The sequence below is a fragment of the Lepidochelys olivacea genome (assembly GCF_965140295.1).
Source record: "Lepidochelys olivacea isolate rLepOli2 genome assembly, chromosome: 1".
Classification (NCBI taxonomy): domain Eukaryota; kingdom Metazoa; phylum Chordata; order Testudines; family Cheloniidae; genus Lepidochelys; species Lepidochelys olivacea.
Genome location: NC_140411.1, coordinates 300,095,935 through 300,122,951, shown reverse-complemented (window position 1 = coordinate 300,122,951; position 27,017 = coordinate 300,095,935). Strand labels below are relative to the sequence as shown.

At 40.4% G+C, this 27,017-nt stretch overlaps 1 protein-coding gene across 3 annotated transcripts in view; it reads left to right on the top strand.

The window, feature by feature from the left end:
* Positions 1 to 27,017, top strand: part of CNTN1 (contactin 1) — a 438,772-nt gene that overhangs the window by 371,239 nt on the left and 40,516 nt on the right. For all 3 annotated transcript variants that reach the window (XM_084625045.1, XM_084625046.1, XM_084625047.1), the window contains 4 exons: positions 2,315 to 2,418; positions 11,319 to 11,505; positions 14,696 to 14,808; positions 15,982 to 16,138. In XM_084625045.1, the coding sequence (XP_084481171.1) occupies positions 2,315 to 2,418; positions 11,319 to 11,505; positions 14,696 to 14,808; positions 15,982 to 16,138 (561 nt within the window). The remainder of the gene's footprint in view (positions 1 to 2,314; positions 2,419 to 11,318; positions 11,506 to 14,695; positions 14,809 to 15,981; positions 16,139 to 27,017) is intronic.

Here is a 27,017-nt window from a genome sequence, read left to right as displayed (position 1 = left end):
TTAATGCTGCTAAATTCGACCTAAAGTCCTAGTGTAGACCAGGGCTAAGTTTTCAAGGTCAAATTATACCCATTGCAGCCACTAAAGGGGCTCAGGTTACAAAGAAACTCCTTCCTTCCCTAGAGCACCAGGACAGAAGGGACCCAAACTTGCGCTGAGGGTGTCAGGGAGCTCCAAACATTGTCTACAACATTAGCTGCCCCAAAGGAGAATGCATCTGTGCACAGCCATGTCCCTGTCCACCCAGCACATCAATAAGCAGGGACTGCAGTGTAACCCAGCATACACCTTTCCAACAGGTGTAGCAAGAGGCAGTGCATACCATGTGTTCCTGAGATCCCTGTAGGCATTTGGACTTGTATAGTTGTGAAGATTCCCTGTAGCTCTACCCTACACAGAGCCATATGGAGTTTACCCTCTCACTGCCCTGACAGCACCTAATTCCACAAAGTTTCCTTTATAGAATAACTGAACTATGAGCGATAAGCAGAATGTTTTTGGTAAAGAATATGTCTTGTGAGGCAAACTGAATTGCTTTTTTTTATTGGTAGAATTACAGAATTGGAAAATGACAAATGGAGTGGATGTCATGTATTTGAACTGTAATGTGAAAAAAAAAACTGCAAAAAAATTAGAGTGTAAATACCAAATAAGAAGCAAAATTAGTATTATTGAAGGGGCCATAAATAAGCTTAAGAGGATGAAATATGAAAGGTAACATTTAGATTGTCTCATGAAGATAATCACTCTGACAGTAAGAACTATTTGGCCCAAGGGAAATGATGGAAGCCCTGTGACTTGGGCATTTAAATCTTGGGCATTGGACAAAGCACTACTAAATGGCAGAACGGGAAGCAATCTTGCATTGGCATGGAGATGGACAAGATAACCTGGTCTTTTCCATCTCTAATGTCTGCACAGCTATGATTCAGCAAATGAAAAGGTTACAGACAGTTAAGGGAACTTATCGAATGTGTTGCTAGAGATTGCAAAGCTACATAATCATGATCTGTACGTTCATTGCTACTGAGTTATGTGTTTTATCATAAAGCTATATATATGTCTAATTATAATCCTAGACATCTTTATTCATTTTAGTGCACTACTTTTATTCTGTGCTTCCATGTGTTTCATGCAAACATGTATGTAATGAAATTGCATTAGCACTAGTCACACTTAGTACTAAAACTTTAGATTGTGGTCTTTGTGCTTACTTAAATGTTTGTAGTTGAGAAAATAGCCGTAGTATCAGTGCATTTTTTTAAAAAAGTTATAAATTTGAATTATTAACTGTTAGTGAAAGACAATTAAGAAGAGTAACTTTGCACATAAGATTATTTTGTTACCTTAGATACTTCTCATAAGAAATGTAACTGATTTTTTTTTCTGAATAGTGGCTGTTTTGATACATAGTTGACTTGATGCCCAGTTGGCAGATTAAATGTATGAAAGCTTTCCTGTGCTGAGGCAGCAGTGGCTGTCTGTTGCAACTTGTTTCAAAAGACCCATAAAAGAGGAACTGATCTTAGCTTGAAAAATTGAATCTTTCATAGATTATGTGGCCTGTTTATGCATTTTTACATTCATTAACTCCTTTTAAATGCAAGCAATAGAGTGAAATTGGCAGCTTCTTCTAACTAAACTAGCACCTATTGTTTTAGGCACTACAAGTTAATTTTTAAATAAAAAAAACTTTTCACATTAAAATGGTCTGAATTGTGCATTTGGCAATGCAAGGTCAGATTTTTAAAGTTAAGCACACATAAACATTTGCATGTGTCCAATTTACATGCACAAATACCTGATATGAATGCACCTGCGTGGTCAGTTAGACACACAACTAGCCCACTGCATCATAATTATCTGACTTGCATGCACATAATGTATGTTATATCTGCATGCATAAGAAGCAAATAAATATTTGCATGCAATTGACTTTGAAAATGTAGCCTACAGTTTTTAATATGAGAAACACTATACAAGCTAAGTAAAAGATCACTGATTTTTTGGTTCTGTTTTTATTTGAGCCTATTTTTAGTTTATTAAACTTTCACTTTGGAACCTGCTAAAGCTAATAAATAATTAATATGGGCCTAATCCTGAGATCCTTACTCCACTTTTTCTCAGTCCTGTCTCAAACAAATACCCAGTGAAATTAGAGTTTACCTAAGTAAGAGATAAGTAAAACAGGTTAAAGACCTCAGGACTCGGCCTTTTGAAAATGAGAAAATAATATGAAATATTACAATGAGAAAAGACCATGCAAGTAAATATAACAATGCACTTGATGGGATTGAATGTTTTCCATTTCCAGCTCCAAGTGAAAGGCCTAGAAATGTGAATGTAAAAGTCTTATCGTCTTCTGAAATCTCCGTTTCCTGGGAGCATGTTTTTGAGCAATCTGTTGAAGGATATCAGGTGAGCTCAGCAGTGACACTTATAAATATCTTCACATTCATTGAAACACAGTAATTGATTATGCACGGGCAATACACACTGTCACATTTAGCTCTTAATGCTCAGCATTAATTGATGTTTGCTGTACAAATTTGATTCTCTACCTATTAGATGTTTCATATAACATATAATTTTTTTATATTAAAATACAAGACTTTTGGGCAGATTCCCCTACTTGTGTAAGTTGAGATAGTTCCATAGAAATCTTCAGAACTCCATAGAAGAACTTTGCCAGTTGACACCAGTAAAGGATCTGGCCCATAAATGTCTCAAAATGTGTTCAGAATAAGTTTTGTGTGCAAATATTTGCTGTACACTGTAATGTCTTTGTCAGTGCAGAAACAGACTTGTAAGTAACGAATGGCCCCGAGAATTTATAGTACCTTGGAAACAGATGCTGCAGCCTGTATATAGTCAGTAGAAGATGCAGAATCCTGTGATTTTAATGTGCAGGGTGGAACGGGATTTGAGGGAGTCTGTCTGCATCTTCTGCTTGCCATCCAGCATTGGTGCACCCTAGCAAGAAGGAATGATTTGGGAACAGGGCAGGGCCACTGGGTCCACAACAACTCAAATCTACCAGCAAAACCTTTTCTTATTCTTCTGCAAAAAACGGGCACAACAGCTAGAGGGCTGTTTAGATGCAGAAGTGGTCATGGAGCAGCCCAGCAGAGAGTGGGTTTCTTCCTGCACATACACAGTAGCTGCTGGAGAACTCTGCTGCATACAGTCTGTTTACTTCAGCTGTGCTCTGAGAAAAGGATTTGGGTCTTACTAAGTTAATGACTTGCTTTGCAATTTTAATTGTCCGATGTATGATATTTACCTACATGCTGCAAAAAGAGCATGTGCAAATGCAGAATCAAGCCTCATAGAATGTGTCAATTAGAGGTGTCCGTTGCCCTGTGAATCCCAGTGGGGTGTTAATTCCAAGATCCACTGCTCTGGGGGCAGGCTCATCAACATCACCTCAGCAGAAGATTCTGTGTGTGTCCCAGCCTACCTACCCAAGCAGATGTACATCAGCTGTTCGGGGGAATATGGGTGGCCCCCCCTGCTGCTCATGATGGGAGAAGGAGGTATCATCCTACGGGGGAGGGGAGGAGGAACCTTTTCACTGCCAGTGAAGGGTAGTGGTGGAGCTACGGCATGGGGGCAGGATCACAGGACAGAGCTACAGGGAGGTCTCTGTCCTGAATTGTCTTAATCCAGGCCTGGAAGAGGGCTAATTTGATCAAAGTAAAGTTGTTTAAAAACTGGAGTGCATACTCTCGGATTTTATTTATTTATTTATTTATTTATTTATTTGCCTTATTGTCCATTTCTAATACAATTTCTAAAAATCCCTAGTTAAATCAGAATACTTTCTCCTTTTCATTTTAATCCTTCACATTCCCTGAAAAATGCTCTCTAAAAGACCTAACTGGCACCATGTATTCAGGAGCCGAAGAGTTGGGGATACTGAGAGAAAAGTAAAAAGAAAAGGAGTACTTGTGGCACCTTAGAGACTAACCAATTTATTTGAGCATAAGCTTTCGTGAGCTACAGCTCACTTCACCAGCTGCAACGCAGCATCACGAAAGCTTATGCTCAAATAAATTGGTTAGTCTCTAAGGTGCCACAAGTACTCCTTTTGTTTTTGCGAATACAGACTAACTCGGCTGTTACTCTGAAACCTGAGAGAAAAGTAGTTGAAGGCATTTTACCTGTGGTACTAGCCTTTTCACACCAGGAGGAGTCAGGTTTTCTTGACACTAATGCAAGCTCTCATGACTACTGCACTAGCAGTGATGAGTGTGAACTGATAAATTTTGCCATTACTCAGCTCAGACCTAAATGAAAGCTAAAATATGAACTACCTCCCTCCATACAGAGAATGCAAGATTTATGAGTTCTTGAAAAAAAAGCTGCTCAGTACATACAGTTCTAGTGGGTATTTATATTTCCTGCTTCTTACATGTAGTAAATGTATTGTTTGGCTTTTATTATACGGGTTTATGGTTATGAAACTGTTTTGTGGTTTTTTTTTTTAACTAGGCACTAAGTCTCCTTGCTAATATCAATAAAGTATATTAAATGAGTACAATAAAATAGGATTTTGTAGCTTTAGTCATATTTCTTGGAAACGACATAGATAAATATGAAAGATTTGGTTGCAAATTCCATGATTCTAGTACTTAAGCTTTATTGCTGCTTTATTTTGTAGCATACTTGTGTTGTGCAACTGGCCACCATAAAATATTTGTTCTGTTATTATAAAGAATATTTCTATACTCTTTTTCATGTCAAACCCAGACAAGGATTATATAGGACTTCTTTCTTGATAGTTGTAAAAATCTCTCTCCCATGCTTACAAAGGGTTAGGTTTTCTGCTGTGCAGTATCATCTGGGCACACCAGAGGCACGGGACCACAAGGGTGTTTCCCTGAACCTAAGGATTTGCAGGCTGTGCTCATCTATGATGGCATGCAATGGCCCCCCACTGGGCCAGAGATTATCAGACAACCCCCTCCTCAGTCTGGGCTCAACCCTTCCAGTGAGAGCTGGAGTTGTGTTGGCACAAAACTGGCAGTACCCACTGAGGAGTCCCTCACCCTGGGGATTCCAACTTGGATAGATCTAGGACACCACAAAAAAGAAGGAACTGAGCCCAGGAATTTGACCCAAAATCTTTTAATCATAGAATCGTAGAATATCAGGGTTGGAAGGGACCTCAGGAGGTCATCTAGTCCAACCCCCTGCTCAAAGCAGGACCAATCCCCAATTAAATCATCCCAGCCAGGGCTTTGTCAAGCTTGACCTTAAAAACTTCTAAGGAAGGAGATTCCACCACCTCCCTAGGTAACGCATTCCAGTGTTTCACCACCCTCCTAGTGAAAAAGTTTTTCCTAATATCCAACCTAAATCTCCCCCACTGCAACTTGAGACCATTACTCCTTGTTCTGTCATCTGCTACCACTGAGAACATTCTAGAGCCATCCTCTTTGGAACCCCCTTTCAGGTAGTTGAAAGCAGCTATCAAATCCCCACTCATTCTTCTCTTCTGTAGACTAAACATCCCCAGTTCCCTCAGCCTCTCTCATAACTCATGTGTTCCAGTCCCCTAATCATTTTGTTGCCCTCCGCTGGACTCTTTCCAATTTTTCCACATCCTTCTTGTAGTGTGGGGCCCAAAACTGGACACAGTACTCCAGATGAGGCCTCACCAGTGTTGAATAGAGGGGAATGATCACGTCCCTCAATCTGCTGGCAATGCCCCTACTTATACATCCCAAAATGCCATTGGCCTTCTTGGCAACAACGGCACACTGTTGACTCATACCTAGCTTCTTTTCCACTGTAACCCATAGGTCCTTTTCTGCAGAACTGCTGCCAAGCCATTCGGTCCCTAGTCTGTAGCGGTGAATGGGATTCTTCCGTCCTAAGTGCAGGACTCTGCACTTGTCCTTGTTGAACCTCATCAGATTTCTTTTGGCCCAATCCTCCAATTTGTCTAGGTCCCTCTGTATCCTATCCCTACCCTCCAGTGTATCTACCTCTCCTCCCAGTTTAGTGTCATCTGCAAACTTGCTGAGGGTACAATCCACACCATCCTCCAGATCATTTATGAAGATATTGAACAAAACCGGCCCCAGGACCGACCCTTGGGGCACTCCACTTGATACTGGCTGCCAAAAATGAAAAAATTCAGTTTGTGATGCAAATTTAATGAACAGACTGGGCTACTGAACAAGCTGGTGGCAATGAAGGATGTAATTTTGCATATTACTTTAATTGAACCAGAGTACAGAATGACCAGGGAAGAGGAAAAAGAGTAGCAATCAAGTGCTCCATAGACATTTAAAGTATTTGAAGTATACAAGAGACCCACGGATTTTGTAAAGGGGGCAGTATTAGTGTCTCAGCACTCAAGGGAATAATTCATGGTTTCCAGAAATAATTATCATGACCCAAATATATAGTCATGTTTGTATCCTAAGTAGATAGGTAGAGAAAAGCTGTACAGACGTCTGAGTTTAATACATACAAATCACATTGTCACCATCGTTAAATCTAAGTCATTTGAACCAAGATTCAATGTATTTGGGATTTAGGTTAATTTAATTTTTAAATTATCTTATTCCTGCAAGGGATTTGATCCGCATCTCGGTGGAGTGGCTTAAAGTTTCATTCCTTTTTCTCGCTCAACTTGTTTAACATCTCTATATTACTTATTTTATTATACACCTAGTTGTACAGAATGTAGATGAATTGGAGGAATATAGAAAGTTTCTCCCAGGTGAGAGGGATTCAAGGAGTTTGGGCAGCTGTCCAGTGATCAACAAAAGCCTTAGTGTGTTCACCATCCCTAGCTAAAACATTCACTTAACAAATCAGATTATACCAAAAAACGAGCCCCTGGCAGTCACTGTACAGGTTTGCGTTGCATGGCAGCATCACCACCACAATTATCATTAATTAGACCATAAGTAACAGACATTTGACCACCTACTACATCACAGATGTCACTTTGCTGCAGACTCAGGCCCATTTGGAACTTCATGGCAGAAATGGAGATAGTGCTTAGATCCACTTGTTCCAATTGCACAGGCCCCAACCACTTAAGCCAAAGGAGAAGTACCTCAAGCTGTTAATAGCATAGGGCACACAGTTGAGGAGTTGTGGTTCTATCCAGTAGAAGGCAGAGGCACATATACAACACTTCATTGCAGTATTATGGAATAAAAATACTATGCTGAGACAAAGTAACTATTTAGAAAGATATGCAATTATCTATACCAGAGAGAATCTCTGAGAGATGCATATTGTTTCTCCACATTGTAATAATACCTCAGTAAGGAAAAGCCTGGATATTTAAAAGATTGACATAGAAGTAATTTTAGTTCATATTTTAATAAAATAAGACAGTGATTCAGTCTTGTCATTTTAAAGCATAAACATGAACATTTGCTCTCCAGTATTTAAGCACCGCATAAATCTCTGCTTTTTCTGTAGAAGCATGGAAATATGCAAATATCTTGGTGCCCTTTGCAAGGGATTCCTACGCCAAGAGCTCTGGGCATTGTCTAGGTAGAGTGCTGAAGTGACCTGGGTCTGAGTTGGGTTAGGCTTCCAGTTTCTCCCAAATTCTCAGCCCCCCTTTTCATTGCTCAGTTCACAACACATGCTTCTCAAACAGGATAATCATAAAACTGACATTTCCTAAGCTTAAGCTAATGCTGTTCTGTCAAATATCCAGCAAATGTGACCAGCAACCATCATCACTAACCCCAACCTTTCATAGACTTCAGTTCTTGCCTCCAAAGAACAGGGAGCCTCATTGGGCCCAGTCAGTGAAACTGTTCTAGAAATGTCACGCATAGATCTCCCAGATGGCGGGACACAACATTTCCTCCAAGTCCTGATTTAGTTCCCAAAAGAATTTATTAACATTGTGTGTGTATTTCATCCTAAATATATTTCAAGAAATGCTAAGTGGTGGCTGCTACTGGACTAAATTTCCCAAACACTCTGCAGCATGTACATTTCTATAATTGGAAAAATACATGTGCTTGCATGCTGTAAACCATGTTTAAAGTGGGAGCCAATTTGGTCAGCGTATGCATGTGCAATTATATCTACATTGTGAAAGAGTTGGTGGAGCCACGATGGTAATCGTATGTTTATAATGATCATAGTATGGACAGCTTGTATTATTACTATTGACGGGTAAACTTATATAAGCATTGACAATGCACTTTGATGAGTAAATTAAATTAGGAAAGCCTCAGTTCAATTATTTTGGCTGCTAAAATGCCCCGCTATGCATTTGAATTAGAAGGGAAGCCCTTCTTCTGTCTCACCACTCATTCAGATACAGTGCATACCTGGGGGTAGAAGAAAGTTATAGCTTTATTAAACGGTTTAACTTAAACACTTAAGAAAAACATCAATCCTTGTCAAACAGCAAGTTGTACCATTATTTGTGAGTGGGAGAGTTGCTGCAGTAGGAGCTGGAGAAACAAGCCAACGCAACCTCTCCCAACACATTTTTGGAGTCTCCTTAAAGTGAAATATCTAGGAAACAAAACTAATGCCAGCTGAAAAGAAGACTAAGCCTGACAGCAAAATAGAGGTGCTTATATTATCAGAACATGCTATATCAGTTCTCTTTGAGGCCTCCTAGATTATAAAGCCAGAAAGGATGATTGTGACCTGGTCTGCCATCCTGTATAACACAGGCCATGAGACTTCCCAGAATTAATTCCTGTTTGAACCAGAGCACAGCATTTAGAAAAACTTCCTATCTTGATTTAAAAATTTCCAGGAATGCAAAATGCACCACAACCTTTGGTAAGTTGTTCCAGTGATTAAGTACCCTCACTATTAAAAATGTGCACCTCTTTTTTGTCATTTGAATTTGTCTAGCTTCAACTTCCAGCCATTGGATCTAGTTATACCTTTGTCTGCTAGACTGAAGAACCTCCAAGGAAAGGTTTACCTAAAGGATGAAATAGGTTAATGTTATTACTAAACTATTTCTTAAAGGAAGGCTTAAAAGGGTTCTGTTGTAATATCCTCTAAAATAATTAACAAGGAAGGTGGGAGCAGAGCAAAATTGCACAGACTAAAAGTACTTCAAAAACAAAATGCTATGGACCTCATCCTCCACAGCTTGTGCCTTGTATCGTTGCTTACACCTGTGCAAACTGTTCTACCAGTTGATACTGATAATGTTTTACTCTCACCTGTGAATGATTCTACAAGGCAGTGGTGAATCAGACTCTATGTAGTATCACCAAAAATCATTTCATAGTGGCCAGGATTTGTAATAAGTGGGTACCTTATATTTCCTTCCTAAATATGTGTTTTGGTGCTTAAATAAATGACCTCCTAAGTGCAGAGGGAGCTGTTGGGTGGTCAGCACTTTAGAAAATCAAGTCAACTTATTTAGTTGCCTACTTATGGACTCAGGAGGCTAGTCATAGGCATCCATTTTTGAAAATCACAGACAATGTATCTTTAATAGAGTTGTCCTGGCTATTTTGTGTGGATATGTATGAGACAAAAACACGGTAGGATGTTTTTTAAAAGTACTATTGATAACATAGCGAACCAAAACTTGTTTTTGCCCGCAAATAGCCTCAGGGAATGCATACAAAGAATAGGGGATGAAAGGGGGAGCATCCACTGAAGGGGCACTAAAGAAACCATCATAGGTAGGTGGAGAACCAGGAGAAGGCAGTATCTTGCAAGCTTAATGAGAATAGGGTGTTAAGTAGGAGAGGATGATTGACAGAATCAAAGAAGCTGGTAGGTCAAGGAGAATGAAGATGAAATAGAGGCCCTGAGATGAAGAGGCTATTAGAGTAATTGGGAAGATGTGAGTGTTTGCATATGTGTCCGAATTCTACTGAGAATGGTTTTAGTAGAGTGGAAATATTGGAAGGGATCCAAGACACAGTTCAAGGAGAGGACGTGAGTGCATTGGTTTTAGACTGCACATTCAATGAGTTTACAGGTAAAAAGGAGAGGAAAGAGATTGGGTGGAAGAGGATATAAATCCTGTTCACTTTCTAATAAAAATGTCTGTCAACCCGGTGATGACCCAGTATTAAAGCCATGAGTTGCCCCCTGACATTGGCATTAATGGACTGGTCTGAATATATTTCTCAAATGTGTAATTTAAGTGGATATAAAAAAAGAGGGCAGAGGAGAATTTTAAGGGGAAGGAGAAGAGGAAAATAGGGAACCTATACAATGTAGGTTGTGGAGTGCTTTTCAGTGTTTTCCCCATGGTCTTATGTGGTTTAATAGTGATTAATGGTATTGGGATGGGGAGGGTGAAATAAAAGATAATAATGCACAATATATTTAAAGAGAGGAAATTATAGCAATTTATAAACACTCATAAAACATTAAATACTATAGAAAAGTCACTGTTAAATATTAAGTTTAAAAACACACAAAACATTTCACACTTCTTCTTTAGTCTAACCATTAAGCTTCATTACTTAGCTAAAACACCTCCTAAAAGACAAGAGCAGGTAAGTTCTGATAACAAGTCAGTTTATTAAGTATGTGATAGTGCTTTGATGTCTAAGTTCAATGCATGTTCAGTCTGTTAAACACAGTTCCCAGAGGAATGAGCAGGAAATGGATATCAGGTTGGGTGTTGTAGATCCCTTTTGTTTGTTATACCTTGTTATTGTGCTGTCAAACTGCTTTGTCAGTTGCTCATTATAACCTTTAAATCATGGAAACAAAAATACTGGCTGAATGTGATAAAAATTATAGTGGATAATAAATTTTAGTAAAAGTGTTTTGAGCAGCATCTTTTATAAAGAAAGAGGGGTCTGTCCAGCTTGGGCTGGATAGGGCATACTGTATGTAGGGAATGAGAGCAGAAGAAACATATGAATTAGTTGCTTTTGTAGGGATTGTATTAACTAGAATGCCATGAAGTAGGAAGTGGAGTGTCCTGTACAACTTAGTCAAAGGTATCTTTGCATTAGAGAGTACATTGTGACCTAGAAAATGACATTACAGTTGAACGTAAAATTTTCGAGTATAAAAGAGCAACGGCAAGAAAGCCCTGTTCTAAGAAGGCCCAATCCTGCACCCAATTAAGTCTATCACAAAATTCCCATTGGCTTAATTGTGTACAAATCAGGTTCATGAGTGCAAAAGTTTCCACATCAAATCTGAAGTGTTTTCTGTTTCTTGATAGGATCCTATCGCTTGGATTAATATAAGGAGCAGCAATTAGCCAGAAACAGACTTTATTGTTTTAAAATTATTCTGTGCTCCAATCTACAGTTTCTGTAAGATTTCAGTATAATTAATTACACCAAATTATCACTCAATCCAACTGTGTACAGATTCGTTACTGGACTGTTCATGATAAAGAAGCAGCTGCACAGCGGGTGCTAGTGAGCAATCAGGACTACTCAACCAAACTGGAAAATTTGAAACCTAGCACCCGGTACCACGTAGATGTCTGTGCCTTCAATAGCGCAGGGTATGGACCACCCAGTGGTGTTGTTGATATCGTAACAAGAAAAGCACGTAAGTAAAGGCGCTTTGGATTTATTTCTAAAGTTCTGTACTTAGTTACTATTAGTTTGTACTTTGCATATACTAATACTATAATTACTGGGTCTAACACCATATTGTGACAAAGTGCGAATGTTCTTAATGTTTTCTCTGAATACTATGTGCGTGTCTCAGTTTCCCCTATGTATTACTCAAGTGGTGGGATAAGGGTGCGTGATCATTGCAGAGACCCCTAGAAGGCATATGTGACTCCTGACTGGGTGCAGAGAATGATTGACACACTGTAGCCTAGCAGCTGATGGCAGGGCACCCTCCTCTGCAAGAATGAGCCAGAGGTATTGGTGCAGACCAGGTGACCTGCTTGCCTGGGAAAGAACCAAAGGACAGAGGAAGGGCAACAGGCGTGTTTTAGACTGGGCTGCTGGAAGCTGGACAGTCTCTGGGCTGGAGTCTCAGGGGGGAGGGTCAGGGCCTTGGAGCTCTGGGTTCCCCTCCCACCAAAATGGACTTTGCTGAAAGCTCCTGATTTCTGTGCTAACAAGGTCTGTTCTACACTGTGTTCCTGTCAACTAATGAACCCTTCTGTTTTACAATGCTGGCTGAGAGTCACTGCCAACTGTGAAGTTGGGTGCAGGGCCCTTTGGAGGCATGTAAGACTACCCCAAGTGTCCCTTCCAGGTGGACTTGCTGCAGGGAGTTCATGGTGTGAACAGGGGTGCTGGACTCTGAGGTCAGACCCAGGAGAGCACCGAAGCTGAGCAGGCTTCTTGCCCTGGGGACAGCGTGCCCTGAGAGGAGACACGCTGCATCAGAGTCCTGCCTGACTTCATTCAGAGTGGTTCCAGAGCACCGAGACTGTGACTCTGAGACACTGTAGTGGGGTGGGACTCACCCCTGTGGCGCCTCCTGCTGGTCGTCCAGGGAATTAGCGTTTCCAGCCTCCGGAGTGCCCTCTGCAGGCTGGTGTCCCAATTGCCATTGGACCCCAAGTCCCTCCCGGACCCCGGTGCCCCTTTTAGGCCAGGGTGCTCTCCCCTGGCAGTACCCCCACAGATCTGGGTCTCCTCTCCCCCCTGCCCTGGGGAACCTCCATCCTCTATCCCCACCTCGCCTCAATCTTTGGCTACTGCCAGTCACCAGCTATCCCCTGCTCCCTGCGGCGGACTGCAATATAATTGCCACTCATGACTGGCAAGGAGGGTCTGGACCTGCTGCTTCTGCCTACCCTTGGGCTGCCTTCTCCAACCCCAGTACCCTTTTCCTAGGCCTTCCACAAGGCCTGCAGCCTGGGGGTTTCCCAGGCCGGAGCTCCTCTGGGCTTTCCCCAGCCCTAGGTACCCTGCTCAGCTCCCAGCAGTCAGGCCCCTCCCTCTCAACATCCAGAGCAGGAGTCGGCAAACTTTCAGAAGTGGTGTGCTGAGTCTTCATTTATTCATTTTAATTTAAGGTTTCGCATGCCAATAATACATTTTAACATTTTTTAGAAGGGGGATGTGGGGGGTTCAGGGGTCAGGGCTGGGGAGTGTATGTGGGGGTGCAGGAGTCAGGGCAGAGGGCTGGGGGTGTGGGCTGGGGTCATGGGGGTGCTCCCAGCCCCCTGCCCTGAGTGGCTCAAGGCAGGGGGCTGGAGGGGATATGCCCTGATTCCACCCCCTTCTCCAAGTTCCCCAGAGCAGAGAGCGTGCTGCGGCTCCACTTTTCCCTCTCCCCCACTGTAGCAAGGGCCGTCAACTGATCGGCGGCAGGGAGGGAGAGAAGGAGGGGCAGGAACCCAGCAAGCTGGGGGAAGAGGCGGGGGGGAAGGGGAAGCTTGCCTGTCCTGCAAGGAGAGAGCGGTGGGCGGGGGGCAGAGACGAGCAGGCTGGGCCGGGCAGGATTTTTAATGGCACGCTGCTGTCTGCCGGGGTCGCGTGCCGTCTTTGGCACGCGTGCCACAGGTTGCCAACCCCTGATCTAAAGAGAGACTGTCTCCTCCTGGCCCACTGCCCTCTTATAAAGGCCAGCTGGGCCTTGATTGAGGTGTGGCTGCAGCTGTGGCTGTTTCCCCAATCAGTCAAGGCTTGCTCTTTCCCTAGCAGCAGTCCTCTCGCAGCCTTAGCCCCCTCCCAGGGCTGATTTCAAGCCCTTCAGGGCAGGAGCGGGTGACCACCCCGCTACAGACACATACGCACACAGTTTTCCCAGGGGGCTAAATTGTGGCACTAACACAAGCCCCCGGTATGGGGCAGCAAGTAGTTGTGGAGGTGTGGCTCTGAAGAGGCTGTTCTCCACTCATCGCTGCCATTTCAACCTGGATATCTGGCACAGTGGAGTAAGGGGCATCTCTACAGCCATGCAGGACAGGCCATGATCTGGTCCAAGAGGAATGTAGGCTTGGGTCCATAGGTTATAACCTCAAGCAAAGATTTTCACAGAACTTGTGGTGCTTCAGTGTTTGGCTCCCTAGCTGGAAACACCTTAAAAGGGGACTGATTTTCAGAATGTGCTAAGCACCCACCCTTTGAAAATCAGGCCTCTTCAAGGTGACTCAGTTTGGGCACCCAGAATCACTAATCACTTTTGAAATCCTTTCTGTAACATAATTAAATAATAATGAAGTTATGAGTGATATTTAATTAAGGGCTGTGTTTCTTTATTTAAAAATGTGCTTGGATGGCCTAAAAAATGTATGAGAGTAACATGTGCTTTGTCAATAAGGTAAGCAGTATACTATCTGAGTCAGACCTGCAGGGAGCATATGTTTGGATAAGAAGATTCCATTTTACATGGCTACTATTCTAACTATAATTACACTTTGTGCAGGAAGGCACTCTGATTACCACACAGATAAGTGCGATAGAAATGCTTTTATATAATTGTTTAAAGCTTTAAATTCAGTGAATAAGTATAATTAAGCTAAATCCTGGGAGGTTCTGGACATAGATGACTGCAAGGAAACACAAGCCCAGTTCCACACAAAGGGATAGAAATTGGCCCCATCCGTTCTGGCAAACACAAATGCCAAACCCACAGGGAGCCCATTGCACAAGCCATGCAAAAATGCATAGCTGGAGCCATAGAACTGCATTCCAGGAGAGAGACTGTCCCACATTCACAGAAAGGCCAGCCATAATCTTTCTTTTTAGAAGGATCATTCAAATGTAAATGAACATTTGTGAAGTGTCATTGTTTCTGCACACAACATTTTATGTTTATTTTTCAGCTCCAAGCCAACGTCCAAGAATTATCAGTACAGTCAGGTCTGGTTCAAGATACATCATCACCTGGGATCATGTCACGCCAATGTCAAATGAATCTGCTGTTCAAGGATACAAAGTATGATCTATAAAAATAGTTTCTATCTTTCATATCCTGCACGCAGTATATCTTATTGTCAATATTGCTAGCTACTTTGCCTCTAATGTGCTTGCATCCTTAGTTTAGACCACGGGTTCACAGTCTAGAGGTCACAACTCCCCTGTCCCCCAATCGTTTTGGAGGAGGGTCATGGACACCCTTCTCTTTTATGCTAAGATGGGAGGGAGCCTAAAATTTTATGTTATAACATAGATCAAAGTATGGAAAAGGCTGAGAATCACCACTTTAGACATACAACAGAACTGATTGCTCCCACAGTGACATGTCTCCCACAGCATACATTCAACAAATTATGCTCTTCTATATTTTTCCCCCTTTCCCAGCATGAATTACTTCCAGCCTACTGTTCCCATCCTCCCTCTGAGAATTACAACCTCCAGAATACCTGTACTTATAAATCAAAGACACTAACAGAACCAGTATATCTAGAGCTGTCCTTAAAGGGACAGCACATCATGGTACATGCAACTACAGTGCAAGCATATCTATACATTATAGGAAGATGGTCAGTTATAGCTATCAATATGCTGAAACCATTAAAAATGGGTTCCTATTTAGTGTTGTTGTTTACTTGGCGGTAATATAGCTACAGTGCTACAAAAATTTTTGTTTGATGAATTGAGTTACTTCCTGTGAATCATTGAAAATGAGCAGATATCTTTTCCATATGTCTCATAAGTCACATGCTAACTTCACATTTATAATAATTTTCAGCTGTGAAACATATTAATAAAAAAGAATAATTGTGCTACCATCTGAGGACATTGTTAAATCATTTATGCTCTAGTATATGGTAAGTTGTATGGTATGTTTTTGTTTTGTTTGCTGAGCTTTAAAGTATTATTCTCAATCATTCTTAACTTGAACCCATATGGAAAATTTATCTGACAAGGAGATGGTATTGTTTTGCCATTTGTTAGAAATAAAAGAGGAAATATCTGCTCTCTCCAAGCTCCTTTACATGATAGCAAGCTGCAAAGCAAACTAAAGTTATTTAGTTTTGATTTAAAATTAAGAATGTACACATAAAATTAGCACCCTAAACTTGTTAATCAAAACTGGAAGGATGTAGTTATGGTATCAGCTGTAACATGACATTTCAATAACTGTACTTGTTTATGGCTTTACAAGGTGCTGTATAGACCAGATGGCCAACATGAGGGCACATTGTATTCAACTGGCGCACATTCAATAGACCTGCCAGTCCCCAGAGATGGTGAATATGTTGTTGAAGTTCGAGCACACAGTGAAGGAGGAGATGGAGAAGTAGCTCAAATAAAAATTTCAGGTAGGCATTTTTTTTTCTTATTGGGAATATATGGCTAGATAAATTCATAGACCAGCAAATGCGCGCCATTCCTGACAAGAAGAGCCTGTGGTAAAACTCTCTCTCTTTATCTCTCTGTGTCTTTCTGTCTCTACAATCTTTGTATATCTGGGGTACCAATTACCATAGTATGTAGTATGCAAAATGCTATTTCAGAATAAGCATAAATGTCATGGAATTGGATGCTGGTGATGCCATCTTAAGGTCCAGATGCTTAAATTTGATTCTTGGTTATTTTTTTTTAAACTTAAGTTGGAGAATGGTGACAACTGTGAGCTTTATGCCTACCCCTTGGCACACAACCTGTGTAGCCATTGGTATTACTTTTCAGCAACAGCATTATAAAGGCCATCCAAAAAGGGAGTGCTAGGGAGTCTTCATAGAGTTTTACAGATTAAGGTGAGAAGGGACCATTAGATCATCTTGTCTGTATATCATAGGTCATTAAATTTCACCCAATTACTCCTATAACTGAGCCCAACAACTTGTGTTTAACTAAAGCGTATCTCCCAGAAAAGCATTCAGTCTTCATCTGAAGACATTAAGAGATGGAGCACCCACTCCTTCCTGTGGTAGTTTGTGCCATTGTTTAATCAGTGTTTAAATTGTGTGTTGAATTTGAATTTGTCTTGCTTCAGCCTCCAGTCATTGGTTCTTGTTATGTCTTTCTCCCCTACATTAAAGAACCTTTTAGTACCCAGTGTTTTCTTCCCATTAAGTTATTTGTACACTGTAATCAAGTCAGTTTTTTTTGATAAACTGAACAGATTGAGCTCTCTAATTCTCTCCGGTAAGGCATTTTCTTCAGCCCTAGAATCATTTTCCTGTCTCTTTTCTGCACCCTCTCCAGTTTTTCAACATCCTTATTAATATGTGGACACCATAACTGTATGCAGTAGTCCAGAATGAGTTTCACCAGAGTGGTATTGAGCTAAATTACCTCCCTCCTCTTACTCACTACACCCCTGCTTATACATTGAAGGATCTCATTAGTCCCTTTTGTCACACTGGGAGCAAATGTTCAGCTGCTTGTCCAGTGTGACCCCTAAATCCTATTTAGAGTTGTGCTCTGTCCCCTAAATGCTTTCCAGGATACATGCCCCATTGTGTAGGTATGGCCTGTATTCCTTGTTCCTAGATGTATGACTTTCTAATTGGCTATATTAAAACACATTTTCTTTGAATGGGCCTGTCTTCCCAAGCAATTCAGTTTGCTCTGCTATGCCTGCCCTGTCCTAGTCAGATAGGGCGGAACTATGCCGAGAGAGAAAATGGCAGCGTGACTGTGACTGGACCATGCTCATGGCAGTGAGGGAGACTGAAAAAAAGGCATGAGGCTGGGCACTCTCCATTGCTATTCCGGTATATGGACCACAGGGCCAGCATTGCTTGCAGATCCATGGCTCAGACCCTGCCTTTTCAGAGTGCACTGCTGGTTCCGTATCCACAACCTGGCAGACTTTTAGCAGGGAGGTTACTGGTGGCTGTGTGACAGGGTGGTAGCATGCTCCCTATCAGCTCTTCCCTTCCTGGTAGCCCTCTCAGAAACATAATGCTGGGAATAATGCATGCCCAGTCTGTGTACCACAGTGGAGCTTCTAACTCTGAAACCATCAGGTGTACATAATAAGCAATGCCATTGTAAACAAAAATGTTGTTCTGTTGGAAGAATGACGTCTTAACAGAGTCCATTGGGCTACTGAGAATAGCTGCTTTGCTAAAGTGCAATGGGAGTAAACAAAGGTAAGTTATAGCACACTTATTTCTGCAGTTAATTTAGTTATTAAAAGCACAACAAAAGATTTTGACTTGCAAATGTTGTGTTTGGAAGCCAAATATACATATATATATAAAATGTGGAAATACAGATTCTTTCTATTCTACCCCTCTTCCTCCTCGTTTTCTCTCTGTCCTCTTTTCATACTCTCTTTTTTAACTCTCCTCCTCCTTCTCACGGACCTAAAGAAAAAAAGCTCAGTCATAAATTTAAGAGGGAGGTGAATATTCAGGAGGAGAATTTGCTCTTATAAATAAGCAGATTCCAGTTTGAAAGATGTACTGTTTTAGCTTTAGTATAAAGGAAGTTTATCAATTTATATAAAAACGCACATTCCTTTACACTGAGTAATCTGATATTGAAGAACTTGACATAAAATAATCAGCTGCATATTTATTGAACTGCATTTCAGAACATTTACCATAATCAGAGTAAAATATAGGCCTACTGTCTTTTGTTAACCAATGTCTGGTGTTTAGTGATTTTTTTTTTACCACATTACAGTGAATTCATGAACTACACAGTTTTAAACTCTATATTGAGATACCACAACCAACTGAAGACTGGAACTGCTTGTTTAACCGTAGGAGTCAGTTTCTTCAGCTAATAGCAGGCTGATCTAATTTTTTTAAAATACACTAAAGGTTGGCTTTTTTCTTTTTAGTCTCTAAAATGCTTTGCTGATTACAGTATGTTGTCAGAATGCAGATATTAATGTAATCCCAGCGTTAGTCTGAAATGCTGCAATGAATACAAATCAAAACCATATTGTGCCTGGTTATCCTCCCACTTACGCTACTGTAATTAAATTGGTTTCAGTGAAGTTACACCTATTTTATGCCAGAATACGTTACAGAAGAATCCAGTCATAGACTTTTAAATGACTTCATTCTTCGTACTTCACGGTATCTTCACTTTCTTACAGTACTTTCCTAAATCTCATTCTAAATGCCTAAGTGAACACAGAATAATTTACATACTGTATGCGTACAGAGAGCAAAATCGTAGCATTTCTGCTTTCCCCCACTTAAATATATATCGTTTTTTTTTCATTGCCAGAGGCATACTTTGAAATTCTGCAAAATGTTTACTTGTAAGTATTCATATTTTTCAAAGCAAAATACATGAGGGTTTTTTGCAGCCTCAGTAACTCATTCAACATTTAAATTTTATTTTATCTTTTAATTCGGAATTTCTTTTTATGCTACTTAATAGGAATAGTAATATTTATTGAAAAGCCCCACAAGCCAGAGTCTGCTGACCTGGGGCAGAGGTGGCTGTGCCGCGGGTCTTTTATTGCAGTGTAAACATACCCTCAGTCACAAAAACACACAGTTTGTTTCTTTCCCACCATGTGAACCTTTAGTCCTCTGTTTCCAAACAGGACAGGGCGTAGCACAGGTATACCGCAAGAGGAGGCTTTCACACAGCTTCTGTCCTCCACGGAGCTCACCATCTGTGCTTCCCCTGCTCCCTGTTCCTCCAAAGGATAAATCCTCCCAGTGACTGTGCCAATTACTTCAGTATCCCAACAGTTCCCACCAAGTCTCAGTAATCCCCTCTAGAAATAGGTTAATTGGCTCCAGTTAAGCCTCCAGCCTTCGCTGTGCTGCAGCAACCTAACTAAGCAGAGTGCTACCGATAGAACTGTCACGGTCTGCCACATCTATGGTTGTGGTATTAAAAAGATTAGGTGGAGAAAACAGCTAGATCTTGTAAGGCAACTGTTATATGGCCAATTTTATGGTTATAAAATCCGATGAAGACTTGGACTGTGTGACTGTCCATTATAACAGAATTTGGAACTCATTAATCATTAGTTACAGAAATGTAGCAAAAAATGTTCTATAAAACCAATAACATGATTTCAAAAGTGCAGTCATACTAAAGAACTATACTTCTCACTATTGCATTTCGCCCTTGATCTCACGTTTCACAACAAACTAGGAGAATGTACAGAATAACCTCATACTTCGCTGTGTTAATGCTTCTGAAACAGACTGTCAGATTCGCTAAACATTCTCTTGTCATTTGGTTTTATTTCTGGTGCATTACAGATACACTAAGTACCACTGCTGTGTAAATTTTTGATACATCCAGTTCTAGTCCCATTTAATAAGAGAATTAAGGTTTGATTGTGTCACATTTACACCACATTCAGTTATGGAACAAGCATGTTCTCAAACAGACATGCTGCTTTTGAATTTCAATGTCTTATATTTTCTCTTGTATTCAAATTCAGTAACAGGAAGGATTAGGAAAACATGTGGTAATAATACCACATTCTACTATGGTCTAGTCAGCGTTCTTTTACATTATTCATGACAGTGTTTATTTTGTTGTTCATTTCTAGATTAAAAAAACCTTGCTATGTAGAAAAAGTTAATAACAGAGCTCAATACAAATTAATTAACGAATACCCATAACACCCTGTGAGGTAGTATTATTGACTCCATTTCACAAAGAAGGAAACTGAGGTAGAGAGATTAAGAGACTCTTTAAGACCACAAAAGCAATTAGAATAAGGATTAGAATTCAGAAAGTCATCATGGTTCTCCCAGTCATGTGTTCAGACTTCTAAACCAAAGTGTTGGTCTGTCTCCTTCTGAACTCATCTGTGGTATCCTATTGTACAGTACAATTAAAATTACATTCAGTTTTGAAGTATGGTGTAATATGACTGATAGATCAATTATCTGCAGTGAAAGTTCAGCTGGGAATCGCATGCCACTGCATAAGTGAACAGTTATGTCATAAATATTTTGGGTGAAAGATTTAGGCCAGATTTACAGAAAGAGCCATTTTTTAAAAATTCAGTTTTAAAGTTTTCCTCCTCTTGTATCTTTTTTCCATGATTTTTTTTTTCAGAAAGTCACATTGAAACCATTATTTTTATTTCCCCCGTAAGCACATTGGTTATTGCTGGTAATTGTGATTTTAGGGCTAGAGTTAGCAACTATGAATTTTTGCATAAGTAGACCCCTAAATTGTCCCAAACCAAGTGGTTAATAGTGCTGTAGCTATTGAGGGGTAACTCTGAAAGATGGTTGTCTCTCTGTACATCACCTACCTTATCTGTAACTTCTTTTTTGTGACTGTGGTCTCTGATTTTGAAATGGTAACATGAGTACAAACAGGTAGAGATAGACAGCAGCCTACAGAAGGTTAGTAACTCCTTTATTAAACCACATTAACAGTTATTGGAAATACAGTAGTCTCTCTCACGTATGTTGAGCTGTGGCCACTTCCTCACAGTCTACCTCCTTCAAACAACTTTTCTACATTCACACTTCCTGTGAACCTGCCAGACAGGCTACAGGTCCCATGAGTCTGTGTGGCACTGTAGTTCTTTTTAGCAAAGATTAAGGTAATCTGCATACTACTTGAATGGAAGGACATAGGGGAGTTGGAAAGAGAATGTAGAAGAATAGTCTGTTTGAAGCTAAATGCAGTGCAGAAATATCTGAAGAAGAGTTTGCTGGAAAAAGTAGGAGTCTTGTTTTTGAGCTGAACAGAACATGCCTTGACATGTGTTTAAATAAAGAAAGAAAGAAAATAATGCTCAGCCAGAGCCAGAGGAACATTGGGAGCAGAAAAAAAGAGGTCCATTTTGACAATTCTATTAGTGACTGAATTCTAGTGAAATCCCCCTTACAGGATTAGCCTCAAGGTTATTACCAAACCCTTCTCTTTTTCCATCTCAGTAGCAGAAGAAGTAGATTTGCAGGATAACCAGGAGGACTAACAAGAACAGCGACAGGAAGAAGGGGATTTTAAAGAAATCCTCAATGCTGTTCAAGAATAAGTTTTCTCTTGAATTGAAACTTGATTTTGAAGCAGAGGAATTGATCATGATGAGAACTCATCATAGCATACTGTTACAATAGAAAATAATTGTAGAGTTGGTATAGGACAGAGAATAGATATAGGACAGGCAAATATAAAAATGCCAAAAATCAGAAATGATGAAATGATGTCTGTATTTTAGGAAAGTACAGAAAACTCTACTATCAAGAGCTTTCTTTTAGCAATCCAGCTATTTCTGGTTGTAAAAGTTTCACAGATAGATCATTTAGGACAAAATTCTAGTATTAAGTCTGAAAGATGCAGTTGGACTCCAGTATTATGCGCTACTTGAATGCAGATTTTTTTTAATTGATGACAATTTGTATAATGAAGTTACAAATAGCACCAGATCAACCAAAGTGAGGCCTCGATCCAATCAAACCAAAGTGCACCCACAACAAACCAAAGGACCCCTGCAAAAGTGCTTGTGAATTCCTAACTGATTCCTAACCATTATTTTCTGACATTAGTTAATAATAGATAATTATTAGTAGACGGCCTTTTCTTATAGTAATTTTTAAAATTTTAACATTATCATCTTGTCAGCTGGTAGTAGGTAAGTCTTATGGGAACCAAAAATGTAACCACAACCAGGTGACACAATGTTAAATGTTATTTGTTCCCATCTATACTGACTGCCAAGTCATGTTTAAATCGTCTTTTATTTAACATGATTCCTTGAGGCCATTTTCTAATATGAATTAATTTTCTAGTAAAGAGAAGCTCAATTATTTGCAATATGTTTGTAACAGGAAGTAAAATTTATCACCAAAGTTGTTGCTTTAGGACCTGCCTTCCTCCCTCTGTTTCTTTTTTTTCCTAACTGACCTTGATGTGGCACACTGAGTGCCTTAAACTCTGGATTGGTAATGGACTCTTGTGGCCGTGTCTGCAATAGGAAAAAAAAAATTACATTTGTAACACATTAGGTACCATGTCAACTAGCAGGTGTTAAAATCTTAGAATAGACAAGTTGTAGTTTTAATATATATTAGCCAGTTGAGGTAAACTCTAGCTGGGAGCTATGTATTAAAACTACAATTTGCCTTGCCTACAGTAGGATTACAGTTAGCTAACACTTGTAAAAAGCCCATCTGTTTTGCCTCTGAAGACCAGGCCTATGTCAGACAGTCAGATAGCTGACTGAAGCATCTCATGATTGTAGAATTCAAGGAGAAAACACTCCATGCACATGCTATGATTGAAGATTTGTCTATGCTCCTATCTCTCCCCATTCTTTGTATAGAGAACCTAGGCACCTAATTTAGGCTTTGTGAATCCCAATGATTTTTGAAGCATCTAAAAATTAGACCTGATGTTGTTCAGTGTCACCATGCCTAAGAGTCTTCTTGTGAATCGAGCTACCGGTGTTGAAGAGACTTCAGTTTACAGTTATTGAGAAACACTTGAGCTCTGAGAGAGGGGGACAGGAAATAAGGATTTTGAAGGATATGACGCTGTGGACATTATGGGTTTTGAAGGGTTATTTTTTATCTGTTTTCAATGTTTATTTGCATTTTCTTATTTGGCTATGGGAGGAAAGGAGACTTTACATTTAGAATGAATTTGTGAAGGCAGTTACTTGAGAATGTTTGAGAAAATATTAGTGCTTTAATATATACATCAAGGAATGCAAAGTAGCTCAGTGAAGTAGTTACAAGAATTGGGTTTTTACTTGGTTTAAGGAATTCTTTGTCAGAGCTCCTTTACAAGTTTATGGGGAAATGATTGATACATTAAAAAATAAGCTGCACTGAGAATGCTGAAAGGTGCCTTGTAAAGAGCTGCAGGCATAGGGTCCAGTAGCTATGCTAACATATTATACGAGGGAGGTGTTTTTAGCTTATAGGAAATAGGGAGAAAAACAAATATTAACAGTAAGGGGGTATCTGTGAGTGACTTTGAGGGTTCTATTTTTAGATGTGGAATGTAGACTTCAAGAGTGAAATTAAATTAACTACTGTGCAGAGGTCCAGCAAGCCACAGCACACTTAAGTCTCACTTATGCCTATTTTAGTGTTAGGGGAGAGAGATTTAGTTGAGAATGAACTTGGCTCTCTCCAGAAGATATCACTTTTTCTTTTTCTTTCTTTTTTTTTTCTTGATTAACAAAAATTTATATGTTCTTTATGAATGGACAGTTTTTCCAGTAAACTTGGTAATATTTGTTGTTATCAGGCCATTGTCTTTATGGAAACTGAATAGAATGATCTCTGTTATCCTCTATGGCTGATGGAATTATCTCTAGATTTACAGTGGAGATTTCTGATTTTCTTTTTGAAAATAATTTAACCAAGGAAACTGATTTCTCATTGTTAAAATATACATCTCATTGTTAAAAAATAAATCTCTATATCATTCCTAAAGTGAGAGAAAATACAATATCATTTACAGTGGGAAATAATCAATATGAATGCAAATTATGGAGTAATTTTCTGATCATGTAGGGGCTTAAAAGGCCAGAGGCCAGGGCCAGCTCCAGCGTTTTTGCCGCCCCAAGTGGGAAAAAAAAAACTTGCTGCCGAACGGGGAGGCGGAATCCTGCCCACTGAATGGGGAGTCGGAGTGATGGTGCAGCCGCCAAGTTGCCGCCGGTGACCAAAGAAGAGTCACGTCATTATGGCCGAGCGCGAAACGTGCTGTGATGGAGCGGCTGACGAATTCCCGCCGCCGCCGAGGGCGGATTGCCACCCCAGAGCCCGACGTCCTGCCGCTCCTTTACATTTGCCGCCCCAGGCACCTCTTTGGTTTGCTGGAGCCAGAGCCGGCCCTGCCAGAGGCATTCAAGGCATTCAACAGTGAATATACATTTTCAGGGAAGGAGGCTGCTATTGATAGGACAGGATTCTGCTTTCTTCCCTTAATTCCCTAGTATGAAAAGACACACAGGAAAGAGAGGAATGGTGATGGAATTGCTATAGCACCAGTAGATTGAATGGCAAGTAGAGACAAGTGAGTTGGATCTCAGACATAGCCAGGAATCTCTTCGTCACTTTCATTAAGACATAACTGCTCTAGATAGAAATAAAAATACAAGAAATAACAGTTGCTCAGTGGCCTCATGATGGCCTACTGAAGGTTTAGGTCAAAAGAAAACCTGTAGTTGAAATGAAAACACCAATCAAATAAGGCTTGCAGGGAAAAGGTAAAAGGGTAAGGTTTGCAGAAAATCAAAATGAATAAATGGCAACCAAAGAGGAATAAAAAGCATTTTATAAATCAAGGGGAAAATAGTACTGGGGGAAAGAAGACTCAGTAATACACATGGAGGATGAAATTAATGGTGACTCAGAAGAGGCTGAGGTGCTGAATTTTTATTTGTTTTAGCATGTCTTTAACAGGGAAAGTTATAGAGAAGCATGAGCAACCAGTAGAGAAGGCTATTAAGGGAAATAACTAACTTGCCAAAGAAGTCTAAAGAAATGAGTCCTTCATATGAGCACTTTATTTGAACTATTAGAGCATTCCCAGGAAGCAGCGCTTAGCACCCTCATCTGAGAGATATTGCATCATTCTGGATGGATGTGGTTAAAGAAGAGAGTCCAGAAAGTCAGACTGATATCTTGGAAAATGAGGACATTAACAGAGCTGACTCAGACATTTATGAAAAGAAAAGTACAGATTGCCTCCATTCAAGAGACCAAATTGAAGGGAACGAAGACAAGAGCATTGGAGAAGGCTATAAGCTACTACTATGGCACATCGAATAAGAGAAATGTAGTTAATATAGTTTTAGGGCATGGCCCCATTGTTTATGCTGCCTTGCAGGTCCAACCGGCAGTGTGAATTCAAGCAGGACTACATTAATGTGAAGTAGGAACGTTTTAGTTAACGCCTGCAGCATCCATATGGGGGAGTTACAGCACCCCTGTAATCTGAACTGAACAAGCCCTTAGACAAAGTGATGCAGGAATTTGTAGTGATTATGATTGGTGAAGTGACAGGATAATTTTGGTTAAGATAGCTATTGAAAATGGTCCCCTAAATGTAATACGTACATATGCACTCCAAGTGGAATGTGATTGTGACGTATAGATTATTGTTGCAACCAAGGTCCTGTGCTTGCACCAGGTCTTGTACAGAGGAGGTCAAGTGGGGTGTCTTGGAAAGGTTGTAGTTTGATAGTTATGACTGTGATGTCTGTATGTGTGTATCATTTTTGTATTTGAAGTTATAAGTATTGCCTATGTACTTGTATCTCAGTGTGTTTGATTCTAAGTAGTCTCAGTGAAGCTTTTGGTCAGCTTCTTGAGAAAGGACTATTCTCAGTAAGTGCTCAATCAAGAGACACTTAACTGACAATGGATTTTGGGAGATACCAAGCCACATCTAAGTTTTCCTGGGAACGTTCAAACTAACATGTAAACAATGGCGATGGCCTGCAAAAAGCTGAATCATTCATGGACATGTGACTTGCCCAGGTGGCTACAAACTCCATCTTGTTGCTGTGATTTTTCCCAGGAGAACAAAGGGGTTTCCACCCACAAGGGAGAGAATATAAAAGGCCCTGGAAACCCCTCCATTTTGTCTTCTGCTGTCTCAAGAGATTGCCTCTCCTCCCCCAAGAGGTGCCTGAAAGAAACTGGAACATAGGACAGTAACTACGGGGCTGTGAGTGATTGCTGGACCCAGACTAGGAAGGAGTCTAGTCTGTGAAAGAAGCTTATTGGGACATCTCTGAGGGTGAGATTCACCTGTATTCAGTTTCCTACTGTATTAGGCGTAGATTTGTGTGTTTTGTTTTATTTTGCTTGGTAACTTACTTTGTTCTGTCTGTTATTAATTGGAACCCCTTAAATCCTACTTTTTATACTTAATAAAATCACTTTTGTTTATTGTTGAACCCAGAGTAAGTAATTAATACTTGGGGGAGCAAACAGCTGTGCATATCCCTCTATCAGTGTTATAGAGGGCAGACAGTTTATGAGTTTACCCTGTATAAGCTTTATACAGAGTAAAATGGATTTTTGGGGGTTTGGATCCCATTGGGAGCTGGGTGTCTGGGTGCTAGAGACAGGAGCACTTGCTAAGCTGTTTTCAGTTAAGTCTGCAGTTTTGGGGGTGTGGGTCACATCCTGCGTCTGTGTTGCAGCAGATTAGCACATCTGAGTCAACAATGCAGGGTTCTGAAGGCCGAAACTGGCTCAGAGGTAGTCTCAGCACATCAGGTGACAGTCCCAAGGGGGTTTCTGTGATTGAACCCGTCACAGTGATGAA